Here is a 13,040-nt window from a genome sequence, read left to right as displayed (position 1 = left end):
TAGAGGATAAAAATTGAAGGAGTTGGGAACTATGGGGATTTTTTAATTTTTTGGGATCGGAAAACTTGGAGTTGGCTTAAGAAACTTTGAAAAATTTTATGAGGAATTTTGAATATCAAAATAAAACTACTCCACAAATTTTTAAAAATTTTATTATCAATAAAAATGTACAGAGACACTAATTAATTTAAATTTAAATGCATTATTAATTATTTTTTTTTTAAATTAAATTTATTTAACATTAATTATCCATAATAAATGTACGAATTATTTATAATTAATTGATTAAATAATTAATTATAATTTTAAACCCGAGAATTTGTATATTCTCGCGGGAATGCAAATGTATGAGACCCAAATGCATTGACACTCGGTAATAATCCAGCATTTGGTATTATATTCCAAGATAACGTTAATGTCACATTATTATTACCCCTAAAAAAAAAGTAAATTCATTATTAGTCATTTCTTTAAATATTAATGAATATTAATAATTAACAACAATAATAATAATAATTAATACATACTTCAGACCATTACCATCATCCCAGAAATAATATTTCGTATTCATGTTTTTAAAATCAAGTACTGCATTGTCACCACGCAATACTATTTTGTCCCATAATACGACCTACAAAAAAAAATTATAGTGGTACCAATTTGAAAACAGAATTTGAAAATTTATATAATGGACGTCAGCAAAATTTAATAAGGGTTCAATTATTAGAGAATTATTAATGATCCTGCAGTTAGCAGACAATTAAAAATTTTCGGATTTTATTTTTCAACAAATAAATTACCAAAAAAAAAAACCAAAAAAATGCACATGTAGAAAATTGAAGAAACTACAGGTGGAATTTTTTAAATTTTGAATTTTTTTATAATTTATCGTTTTAAAAAAATTTCAAAAATTATTAGACGTCAAATTACTTCAGTATCCGGAATTAATGATCCCGAAGTTAGTAGACAATTAAAAATTTTTTTTTCAACAAATTGAGTATGAAAAAAAAAAACTAAAAAAATGCACGTGTAGAAAATTGAAGAAACTACAGGTGGAATTTTTTAAATTTTGAATTTTTTTATAAATTATCGTTTTAAAAAAATTTCAAAAAATTATTAGATGTCAAATTACTTCAGCATCTGGAATTAATGATCCCGAAGTTAGTAGACAATTAAAAATTTTTTTTTTCAACAAATTGATTATGAAAAAAAAAAAAAAAATACAAAAATGCACATGTAGAAAATTGAAAAAGCTTCAGGTGGAATTTTTTGGATTTTTAATTTTTTTATAAATCATCGTTTTAAAAAAATTCAAAAATTATTAGACGTCGAATTACTTTAGAATCCGGAATTATTATCTATACACTAGATACAATTAGATCTAATTATAATTCTGTTAATTAGATCTTTTATTAATTAAATATGATCTTTTCAAATTTAAAAATTCCCGCCAATGTTTCAAAAAATATTTAAAATTATTAAAAATATGAGAAATAAATGATTATGAATGTGAATGTAGCAGACATCAGACAAATTTAAAAATGATCCTGAAGTTAGCAGACAATTATTAATTTTCGGATTTTTTTCCAGCAAATAAATTACAAAAAAACAAAAACTAAAAAAATGCACACATAGAAAATTTAAAAAACTACAGGTGCAATTTTTTTAAATATTTTTTTTTTAATAATTTATCGTTCTTAAAAAAATCCAAAAATCAGACGTCGGCTAATTCCAGTATCATATTTAATAGGGCTGTACATCTAAACCGGCTTAACCGGTTAAAAAAGTTAACCAGGTTAATTAGCTGGTTAGCTGGTCAGCTTAGCTAATTTAACTGGTTAACTTCATTAGCTTGGCTAAGCAGCCAAAGGCTTAACCGGTTAACTTAAATTAGCTAGGCTAATTAGCTGAGGGTTTAACCGGTTAAATGGTTAATTTTTTTTTTTCATCTATTCGCTACTTTATCTTAGAAAATGTATAGGAAATATCATATTTCTTTACTTTTAGACCGAAAAAGCTATAACAAAAAATTTATAATATTAGTTAAAAAAAATTCTCTACAATTTTTCGAATTATTTAAATAAAAATAAATCGCGTTACTAATGTCAAACGGGCGTATCTCAAAATATACGCCCTTTTGACTCTGTAGAACCAAAAAGGGCGTATTAAAAAATTTTTTTTTTCGGATAAACTTGGGAATGTTACAACAAAATATATCCAGAAAACAACGAAAATAACATTTTTTTTGACATACGTTCTTTTGGCTTTAGTAACGCGATATATTTTTAATTGAATAATTCGAAAAATTGGAGTGATTTTTTTTGAACTAATAGTATAAATTTTTTGTTATAGCTTTTTCGGTCTAAAATGAAAGAAATATGATATTTCCTATACATTTTCTAAGATAAAGTAGCGAATAGATGAAAAAAAAAAATTAACCATTTAACCGGTTAAACCCTCAGCTAATTAGCCTAGCTAATTTAAGTTAACCGGTTAAGCCTTTGGCTGCTTAGCCAAGCTAATGAAGTTAACCAGTTAAATTAGCTAAGCTGACCAGCTAACCAGCTAATTAACCTGGTTAACTTTTTTAACCGGTTAAGCCGGTTTAGATGTACAGCCCTAATATTTAATATTATTAATAAATGCAGTAAATAATTAATAAAATAAAATTTGAAAAAAATGCGCATTTAAAAAATTTTGAAATTAATAAGTGCATTTTTTAAAATTATTATTTTTTTAATTAATTATTCTATTTATTTATAATCTTGTTTAACGTCTGCTACATTCTCATTAAATAATTATGATACTGAAGTCAGCAAACGTCAAATAATTTTCGAATTTAAAAAAAATGATTAATTATAAAAAAAAAAAATATTTTGAAAAATTGCACTTGTAGATTTTTTTATTTTCTACATGTGCATTTTTTTAGTTTTTTTTTTTTTGCAATTGATTTGGTGAAAAAAAAATCCAAAAATTTTTAATTCTCTGCTAAATTCCCCAATAAATTAAAAAAAAAATATTTTTAAAAAATGCACTTGTAGTTCTTTTAATTTCCTACACCTGCATTTTCTTATTTTTTTTTTTTTATTCTAAATTGACGTCAAAAAAAAATCCAAAAATTGTTGATTGTCTGCTAACTTCTGGATCATAAATAATTCCGGTTACCCGACCTCTAATTTTTGAATTTTCCCCCCAATAAATTCAAAAAAAAATATTTTTAAAAAATGCACTTGTAGTTTTTTAAATTTCCTACACCTACATTTTTTCATTTTTTTTTAAATTGACGTCAAAAAAAATCCACAAATTTTTAATTGTCTGCTAACTTCTGGATGATAAATACTTCCGGTAACCCGACGTCTAATTTTTGAATTTTCCCCCCAATAAATCAAAAAAAAATATTTTTAAAAAATGCACTTGTAGTTTTTTAAATTTTCTACACCTGAATTTTTTTAGTTTTTTTTTTTTTTAAATTGACGTCAAAAAGAAATCCAAAAATTATAAATTTTCCCTTAGCTTCGATTCATTAAAATATATGAGTAATTATATTTGATATATAATATATATATTAATTATACCTGATTAATATGATTGGCTTCAGTTTTATACTCCGCAGTCAAATAAAGAAACAGCTGTTTTACATTCCAATTAAATAATGGAGTGAGATGTAATTAATTAATAATTAAAATAATTAAAGAAAATATCTTAAATAATTAAACATATATACATATACATAAATATATAAAAAGGATATCAGTTTGTAAATCAAATGTCAAAAATCCTAGATCATTTTTTTCTCTCGACGCGCTGTAGTCTGGGACATTTTTTCTGTAATTAAAAAAAATAATTACAGTCATTAATTAATTAGTAATTAATGAAAATTAATAAAATTAATACTTACACAACAACTTTGACGGTATTTAAATTAGCAACAGCACGATAGTCAAGAAAAACAGTTGACAGGAAACAGAAAAATGTTAAAAAACCGGCAACACTTACAGTGTATGCCAATATTGCATTCGCTCTTGTAAATACCGTGTGCATTTTTAAATAATTATTTTTAAATAATTTATTTTTAAGTCTCTTACGTATTTATTTTATTTATTTGAATCTACGCTGGCAAAAATAAATAATAGATTTATTTAAAAATAAACTACTAGATTATCAACATTTGGAAGTTGATTTTTTAAAATGAGAGTAATTATTTTTTTGGTTAGTTGTTGTAATTATCAACGTCATCAAATTATTATTGTAAATTTATAGAAAACGTGTGTTTTATTGTTATTATTATTATTATTGTTATTATTGAGGTGAGTGAGTGACACGTATGTTTTTTGAAGATGGCGGGTCAGACGTTTCTGTTTTTGAAAACGCGGCATTATTTGAATTTTAATTCAAACCCGCCTTAATGCAAGTGGTTTTCATGAACTTTTTTAAGTAAATTTACTTTACTGGGGTGTTTTTAAATATTTTTTATGGATTTTGGATTTTATTTTTATGGGAATTTGATGGAATCTGTTTTTTTTTATTAAAATTTTGAAATTTTGGGACCGCGGGTTTTAAAATTGAAATTGTGGTTAAAATATCAGAATATCAAAAAAATGATGAGACACTTTTTTGTAGGAAATTTAATTCTCTGTAGAAAAAGTCCTTATAAATTTTTTCATAAATTTGATATTTTAGCCAGAATTTTTATTTTAAAGTTACTCATATATTTTTTTGTATTTTTGCTAATAATTTTGAACCCCCGGGCTTTAAACTTAAAATTCTGGTTAAAATATCAAAGATATCAAAAAAATGCAAGAGACCTTTTTTAAAGAGCCTTAAATTTCCTGTAAGAAAGGTATCTATAAAAATTTCATAACTCCAGTAGTTAACCAATAAAATAAAAATTAACGTAACCAGAAAAATCTTAATTAACAAATTACTGTTCTAGTAAATTAATTATTAATTTTCCTTCATTAATTAATAATTTAAAAATTTTTACCCGAAATTGCGTTTTTAATTTTTTAAAATGTGCGACGACAAGATGGCTGATGCGCGCACATGACAATCGATTCCTACGCTATCGATAATTTTTTTTTACATTCAAATTAAAACCCGCCTTAAATATAATTCGAGCACATGGTAAATCGTGTCTTCATCTTCATGTTTATACTGATAGTTGACAGTAAACAAGAGGTTAAAAATAAATATTTAATATTTTAAGTGAAAAGTGTTAATTTAAAAAATTAATTATGGCGTCGCTTTATCAGTAATTATAATTTTTTATTTATTAATTAATTAATTATTTAAATAATTTTTTTTTTATTAATTAAATTTATTTTTTCCAGGACTCTCTATCCTATGAAATTTCTCCGCGACTACTTGGTAAGAATTTATTAAAATAATTTATAATTTTTTATTTTACAAAATAAATTTTTTTTTTAGACACAGGAAATTCGTCCAGACGGACGTGAATTTTTAAACTACCGTCCAGTCAACGTTAACGTGTCGTCAATAACTAAAGCCGACGCATCGGCGATTTATAAAATCGGTAACACAAAAGTAGTCTGTGGTATTAAAGCTGTAAGTTTATTAATTTTCAAAAAAAGTCATTTAACTCCTTAAATATTAACTTTAGAGTAAAATTTATCAGGACCTTTTTTGTAGCCCTGAAAATTTTCTATCAAAAAGATTCTGATGACTTTTTTTGTATCTCTGGTAATTAAGACGTAATTAGAATTTTAAAGTTTTTGCACCGCGAGCATGAAAAGTTTTAATTAGAAATTTAAAAATTCTTGTACTTGGAAAATTTTAGGTTTTATTAAAAAGTCGATAGGGACTTTTTTGTAGAGAATTTAAAGAGCTTCAAAAAAGGTCTCTGTGAATTTTTCTCTAAAATCAAAAATTAATGAGATATTGCAATTTTAAAGTAATTGTTTAAATTTTTGAAATTAGAGTTCAGTTGGAAATTTAATTGCCAGCTTTAAAAATTTCTAGAGCCTTAAATATCAATTTTAGAGTAAAAGTCAACTGGACCTTTTTTGTAGAGAATTCAAAGGGCTTCAAAAAAGGTCTCTACAAATTTTTCTCTAAAATCAAAAATTAATGAGATATTGCAATTTTAAAGTAATTGTTTAAATTTTTGAAATTAGAGTTCAGTTGGAAATTTGATTACCAGCTTTAAAAATTTCTAGAGCCTTAAATATCAATTTTAGACTAAAAGTCAACTGGACCTTTTTTGTAGAGAATTCAAAGGGCTTCAAAAAAGGTCTCTATAAATTTTTCTCTAAAATTAAAAATTAATGAGATATTGCAATTTTAAAGTAATTGGTCAAATTTTTGAATTAGAGTTCAGTTAGAAATTTGATTGCCAGCTTTAAAAATTTCTAGAGCCTTAAATATCAATTTTAGACTAAAAGTCATCCGGACCTTTTTTGTAGAGAATTCAAAGGGCTTCGAAAAAGGTCCCCATAAATTTTCTCTCAAACCCAATATTTAATGAGATATTCAAATATTTAATTAAAAAACTTAAAAATGACAAAAAATTTGTTTTCAGGAATTAGCGGAACCGAAATCCGAAACACCAGACTGTGGTTACTTGATACCAAATGTAGGACTGACTCCTCTCTGTTCATCAAAATATCGCCCGGGGCCACCCAGCGAAAATGCTCAATGCGCAACTAAAATAATTGACGATATTTTAAATAGTTCGCAAGCAATTGATCTGCGTGAGCTCTGTATCTGTAAAAATAAATTAGCCTGGGTACTGTACTGTGACTTGGAGTGCATTGACTGCGATGGCTCATTAATTGATGCCTGCATCGGTGCGCTCATGGCCGCTCTTTCCACTCGTAAGTTCAATTTAAAAAATTTTTTTTATTTATTTTTAGTTTTAATTTAAAAAAATGTTTCTGCTCTAGTAACATTACCAGAGATAAATTACAACCCAGAAGCAAAAACGACTGTCGTGCATCCAAGTAATCGTCATCCGTTGACGTTAAAATGTTTGTTATCTTCAAGTACCTTCGCTATTTACGATGAGTAAGTTTATAATTATTTCTACCGGCTAAACTATTAGAGATACGACAAAAATATATCAGACAAAAATTGTAGGGAATTTAATTCTCTACAAAAAAGGTCTGTACAAGTTTTTCGATAAGTCGAATATTTTTGAAGATACGAAAGGTTTTTTGGTAAAAGAAATAAACTATTCTATAAAATAATAAAAATTTTTTTTTTTAGTGAATTAATACTCGCAGACCCTACGGAAGAAGAGGAAGCATTGTCTCTAAGTAGAATAACAATCGTTATAAACGAAAATGAAATTTGTTTTGTACATAAGCCAGGTAATTTTTTTTTTTTTTTAGAATTATAAATATTTAATATTAAATTGAGTTCTGGGGAGAGTAGAAATTTTTTTGGGGCTGTGGGATATAAATTTTTGAAAAGAGCGGGAAATTTCCGATCAAATGAGTGGTCGCATCGATATGTTTTGATAAAGTGGTAAATGGTTTTGTTTGGAGGGTAAGATGGTTCGGAAGGGAAATTGAAATTGCGGTAAAAATAAGGGATTGAATGTTGAGTTGAGGAAATTACGATTCAAATGAATGGTCACAGTAATATTTTTGAGTGGAGAATTTTTTAAATTTAATTTGATTATTTTTAATCAGCCGCCATTTTGATTTTTTGGACCACGTTCAAATATATCGATGTGGGTACTCAAACTAACGGAAATCGCGTCACAAATTCGACCCCAGTATTAAAAATTATTTTTTAATTTAATTGCAGGTGGAAGACCAATATCGCCACAATTAATTATGCTGTGTATTGATCAGTCGAAAAAACGTTCTGAAAAAATTTGTAATTTAATTAAAACTGCGGTTGCTGACTTGTAAATAAAAATATTAATAAATTATTTTTTTTTTTGGTACAAAAATTTTATTCTTATTTTCTCAACCATAAATACATCGACACTTAATTATTATTATTAATAAATATTTTTTTTCAATTCAGCCATTTTCAAGAATTTTTATTTTAAAAAATCATAACTCGTAAACTATCAAGTTTACATGAAAATACCTGAGGACCATTTTTACACAGAATAAAATTACCTACAAAAAATGTCCTCAGCAATTTCATCGTAACTCTGAAAATTTACGAACTAGAATTTTTTAAAACTTTAATTCCATTTTTTTATGAAAAAATATCAATCTTATCTTTCTAAACTTTAAATTATTATTACGGCTAAACTATCAAAGATACGACAAATGTTCACTGAGATGTTTTTATAGGAAATTTAATTTCCTTCAAGAAAGGTCCTTATCAATTTTCCCATAAGTTTGATATTTTGGCCAGAATTATCATTTTAAGAAACTCATACATTTTTCTTAGCATATCTAGCAAAAATTTCAAATCCCGTGGTTTTAAAATTCGAATTCCGGCTAAAATATCACCGATATCAAAAAAATGAAAGAGACTTTTTTTATAGAGGATAAAATTTCCTACAAAAAAAGCCCTCATCAATTTTCTCATATATTTGATATTTTGGCCAGAATCTTAACTTAAAAAAACTCATACATTTTTCTTTGCATATTTAGCAAAAATTTCAAATCTACTGGTTTTAAAATTCGAATTCCAGCTAAAATATCACCGATATCAAAAAAGTGAAAGAGACCTTTTTTATAGAGGATTAAATTTCCTACAAAAAAAAGTCCTTATGAAAAACCTCATAAGACCAGTAGTTTAGTAGGAATTTGAATAAACAAAAAAATTAATATAAACAAGTTTTCTTCATGATTCTCAAAAATTCATCAGGTGAAATGGCGCCATCGCCATCACGGTCCGCCTCATCAATCATTTCCTGTAACTCCTCATCAGTCAAATTCTCTCCCAATTCTTTGGCAACTCGTTTTAAATTTTTAAAAGTTATTTTCCCAGTGTCATCGTCATCAAAAAGTTTGAATGCCCGTAAAATTTCCTCTTTATTGTCTTTCTCTCCCATTTTAGTTGCCATCAAAGTCAGAAAATCTTCATAACAAATAACTCCCTCATTGTCGGGGTCAACTTCTCCAACAAGTTTTTTTAACTCATCGCGTTTAGGTTCAAATCCTAGTGCTCGTAACACAACCTTCAGTTCTTTTGTCGCAATAATTCCGGTCCCATCGGTATCGAAAAGATCGAACGCTTCCTTAATATCTGAACGCTGCTCATCTGTCAGCTCGTCAATAAGCTTTGATTTTTTTTTCGTGCCTCCTTTTTTTGATGTTGATGCCTAGGAAAAAAAAAAAATTTTTTTTAATGACAAAAATTAAATTTTCAAAGAAAAAAAAAAAAGTAAATTTTTTTCCCGCGACTTGGAATGTAAATTCTGGCTAAAATATCAGAGATACGAACAAAAAGTACTGAGATAAATTTATAGGAAATTTAATTTCCTACAAAAAATGTTTGAGATAATTTTCACGTAAGTTGAATATTTTGCCCAGAATTTAAATTTTAAGAGATTGGGAGAAAAAAAATTAGAAATTTTGACAGCAATTTGAAGTATAAATTTTTATTTCATTAATTGATTAATTTAATAATTAAAAAAGTTAATTAATGGATACTTACCATGATAATTAATTAAGCAGGAGATGAATTAGTGAGTGTTTTTAATTTGGAATTGAATGGTTAGAAATTTTTGTTTACTTGACAGGATGTTGACTTTTTTGTTTATTTGTTTGATCGATATATGGATATATATATGAATATATATACACTAATAATTAATTACAGACAGTTAATTTAGTGCAGAATAAATTTCTAATGATTTTGTAAATACTGTCAAATTTTTTTATTTTTTTTTATTAGAAAGAAAAAAATTGAGACCAAAATTTCTTTTCTATCTTTTGAAGGTAACGCGAGAATTTATGTTTCGCGCGCAAGCGCGCGCACGAGACTTTTCGCGTATTTATGGACTAGATCGGGTGTTCGGAAAAGAAAATAAACTTTACATCTAGAAATATTTGAATTTTTTTGGCGTTCTGATGAAAAAAACATCAAAAAAAAATTTAGTACTCGAGATATGATGGCACGAAAGGCGAGGGAGGATTCGGATTGAAAGAGAAGGATACCAGTCAATATATTTTTATGGAAAGTGGCCTGTAACTTTGCCCCTGTTGGGAATAACTCGGCACAATATGAACGTTTTTTGTTCATTATGATGTCCGCTAGTAGAAGAAACCCAAAAAAGTCCTGAGAAAAATTTATTTTTTGAGTTTAGACCCATATGCAGATGGTGTAGATGGGTGGAGATGACACTGTCTATGGATTTTTATGAAGAGTGGCCCGTAACTTTGCTCTTGTTGGGAATAACTCATCACAATATAAACGTTTTTTGTTCATTATGATGTCCGCTAGTAGAAGAAACCCAAAAAAGTCCTGAGAAAAATTAATTTTTTGAGTTTAGACCCATATGCAGATGGTGTAGATGGGTGGAGATGACACTGTCTATGGATTTTTATGAAGAGTGGCCCGTAACTTTGCTCTTGTTGGGAATAACTCATTACAATATAAACGTTTTTTGTTCATTATGATGTCCGCTAGTAGAAGAAACCCAAAAAAGTCCTGAGAAAAATTTATTTTTTGAGTTTAGACCCATATGCAGATGGTGTAGATGGGTGGAGATGACACTGTCTATGGATTTTTATGAAGAGTGGCCCGTAACTTTGCTCTTGTTGGGAATAACTCATTACAATATAAACGTTTTTTGTTCATTATGATGTCCGCTAGTAGAAGAAACCCAAAAAAGTCCTGAGAAAAATTTATTTTTTGAGTTTAGACCCATATGCAGATGGTGTAGATGGGTGGAGATGACACTGTCTATGGATTTTTATGAAGAGTGGCCCGTAACTTTGCTCTTGTTGGGAATAACTCATCACAATATAAACGTTTTTTGTTCATTATGATGTCCGCTAGTAGAAGAAACCCAAAAAAGTCCTGAGAAAAATTAATTTTTTGAGTTTAGACCCATATGCAGATGGTGTAGATGGGTGGAGATGACACTGTCTATGGATTTTTATGAAGAGTGGCCCGTAACTTTGCTCTTGTTGGGAATAACTCATTACAATATAAACGTTTTTTGTTCATTATGATGTCCGCTAGTAGAAGAAACCCAAAAAAGTCCTGAGAAAAATTTATTTTTTGAGTTTAGACCCATATGCAGATGGTGTAGATGGGTGGAGATGACACTGTCTATGGATTTTTATGAAGAGTGGCCCGTAACTTTGCTCTTGTTGGGAATAACTCATCACAATATAAACGTTTTTTGTTCATTATGATGTCCGCTAGTAGAAGAAACCCAAAAAAGTCCTGAGAAAAATTTATTTTTTGAGTTTAGACCCATATGCAGATGGTGTAGATGGGTGGAGATGACACTGTCTATGGATTTTTATGAAGAGTGGCCCGTAACTTTGCTCTTGTTGGGAATAACTCATCACAATATAAACGTTTTTTGTTCATTATGATGTCCGCTAGTAGAAGAAACCCAAAAAAGTCCTGAGAAAAATTTATTTTTTGAGTTTAGACCCATATGCAGATGGTGTAGATGGGTGGAGATGACACTGTCTATGGATTTTTATGAAGAGTGGCCCGTAACTTTGCTCTTGTTGGGAATAACTCATCACAATATAAACGTTTTTTGTTCATTATGATGTCCGCTAGTAGAAGAAACCCAAAAAAGTCCTGAGAAAAATTAATTTTTTGAGTTTAGACCCATATGCAGATGGTGTAGATGGGTGGAGATGACACTGTCTATGGATTTTTATGAAGAGTGGCCCGTAACTTTGCTCTTGTTGGGAATAACTCATTACAATATAAACGTTTTTTGTTCATTATGATGTCCGCTAGTAGAAGAAACCCAAAAAAGTCCTGAGAAAAATTTATTTTTTGAGTTTAGACCCATATGCAGATGGTGTAGATGGGTGGAGATGACACTGTCTATGGATTTTTATGAAGAGTGGCCCGTAACTTTGCTCTTGTTGGGAATAACTCATCACAATATAAACGTTTTTTGTTCATTATGATGTCCGCTAGTAGAAGAAACCCAAAAAAGTCCTGAGAAAAATTAATTTTTTGAGTTTAGACCCATATGCAGATGGTGTAGATGGGTGGAGATGACACTGTCTATGGATTTTTATGAAGAGTGGCCCGTAACTTTGCTCTTGTTGGGAATAACTCATTACAATATAAACGTTTTTTGTTCATTATGATGTCCGCTAGTAGAAGAAACCCAAAAAAGTCCTGAGAAAAATTTATTTTTTGAGTTTAGACCCATATGCAGATGGTGTAGATGGGTGGAGATGACACTGTCTATGGATTTTTATGAAGAGTGGCCCGTAACTTTGCTCTTGTTGGGAATAACTCATCACAATATAAACGTTTTTTGTTCATTATGATGTCCGCTAGTAGAAGAAACCCAAAAAAGTCCTGAGAAAAATTTATTTTTTGAGTTTAGACCCATATGCAGATGGTGTAGATGGGTGGAGATGACACTGTCTATGGATTTTTATGAAGAGTGGCCCGTAACTTTGCTCTTGTTGGGAATAACTCATCACAATATAAACGTTTTTTGTTCATTATGATGTCCGCTAGTAGAAGAAACCCAAAAAAGTCCTGAGAAAAATTTATTTTTTGAGTTTAGACCCATATGCAGATGGTGTAGATGGGTGGAGATGACACTGTCTATGGATTTTTATGAAGAGTGGCCCGTAACTTTGCTCTTGTTGGGAATAACTCATCACAATATAAACGTTTTTTGTTCATTATGATGTCCGCTAGTAGAAGAAACCCAAAAAAGTCCTGAGAAAAATTATTTTTTGAGTTTAGACCCATATGCAGATGGTGTAGATGGGTGGAGATGACACTGTCTATGGATTTTTATGAAGAGTGGCCCGTAACTTTGCTCTTGTTGGGAATAACTCATCACAATATAAACGTTTTTTGTTCATTATGATGTCCGCTAGTAGAAGAAACCCAAAAAAGTCCTGAGAAAAATTTATTTTTTGAGTTTAGACCCATATGCA

At 28.6% G+C, this 13,040-nt stretch overlaps 3 protein-coding genes across 3 annotated transcripts; 1 reads left to right on the top strand and 2 right to left on the bottom strand.

The window, feature by feature from the left end:
• Positions 1-134: 134 nt before the first annotated feature.
• Positions 135-4,246, bottom strand: LOC130670389 (signal peptidase complex subunit 3). The gene is made up of 5 exons (XM_057473793.1): positions 3,899-4,246; positions 3,752-3,825; positions 3,576-3,664; positions 528-631; positions 135-435 (listed from the first exon to the last, which is right to left on the bottom strand). The coding sequence occupies exons 1-5, from the start codon at positions 4,039-4,041 to the stop codon at positions 306-308; spliced, it is 540 nt and encodes a 179-aa protein (XP_057329776.1). The 5' UTR covers positions 4,042-4,246; the 3' UTR covers positions 135-305.
• Positions 4,247-5,031: 785 nt separating this feature from the next.
• On the top strand, positions 5,032-7,927 carry LOC130670380 (exosome complex component RRP43-like). Its single transcript, XM_057473785.1, has 7 exons — positions 5,032-5,251; positions 5,331-5,367; positions 5,428-5,565; positions 6,539-6,833; positions 6,903-7,023; positions 7,225-7,328; positions 7,771-7,927. The coding sequence occupies exons 1-7, from the start codon at positions 5,235-5,237 to the stop codon at positions 7,875-7,877; spliced, it is 819 nt and encodes a 272-aa protein (XP_057329768.1). The 5' UTR covers positions 5,032-5,234; the 3' UTR covers positions 7,878-7,927.
• On the bottom strand, positions 7,915-9,831 carry LOC130670394 (uncharacterized). Its single transcript, XM_057473798.1, has 2 exons — positions 9,589-9,831; positions 7,915-9,253 (listed from the first exon to the last, which is right to left on the bottom strand). The coding sequence occupies exons 1-2, from the start codon at positions 9,589-9,591 to the stop codon at positions 8,753-8,755; spliced, it is 504 nt and encodes a 167-aa protein (XP_057329781.1). The 5' UTR covers positions 9,592-9,831; the 3' UTR covers positions 7,915-8,752.
• Positions 9,832-13,040: the final 3,209 nt, after the last annotated feature.

Source organism: Microplitis mediator, chromosome 1, assembly GCF_029852145.1.
Source record: "Microplitis mediator isolate UGA2020A chromosome 1, iyMicMedi2.1, whole genome shotgun sequence".
Classification (NCBI taxonomy): domain Eukaryota; kingdom Metazoa; phylum Arthropoda; class Insecta; order Hymenoptera; family Braconidae; genus Microplitis; species Microplitis mediator.
The sequence above is the reverse complement of the archived record's forward strand: the minus strand, read 5'-3'. Positions and strand labels throughout refer to the sequence as shown.

Bases quoted from the DNA above. Each gene is read 5' to 3' on its own strand.
- LOC130670389 (XM_057473793.1), bottom strand. From the start codon at position 4,041: ATGCACACGGTATTTACAAGAGCGAATGCAATATTGGCATACACTGTA. The intron at 3,665-3,751 runs ATATCCTTTTTA...TTAATTAATTAC, and splicing joins GACATTTGATTTACAAACTG to ATCTCACTCCATTATTTAAT. The intron at 436-527 runs GTATGTATTAAT...CTTTTTTTTTAG, and splicing joins GATGATGGTAATGGTCTGAA to GGGTAATAATAATGTGACAT.
- LOC130670380 (XM_057473785.1), top strand. The intron at 5,368-5,427 runs GTAAGAATTTAT...TTTTTTTTTTAG, and splicing joins AATTTCTCCGCGACTACTTG to ACACAGGAAATTCGTCCAGA. The intron at 7,024-7,224 runs GTAAGTTTATAA...TTTTTTTTTTAG, and splicing joins ACCTTCGCTATTTACGATGA to TGAATTAATACTCGCAGACC.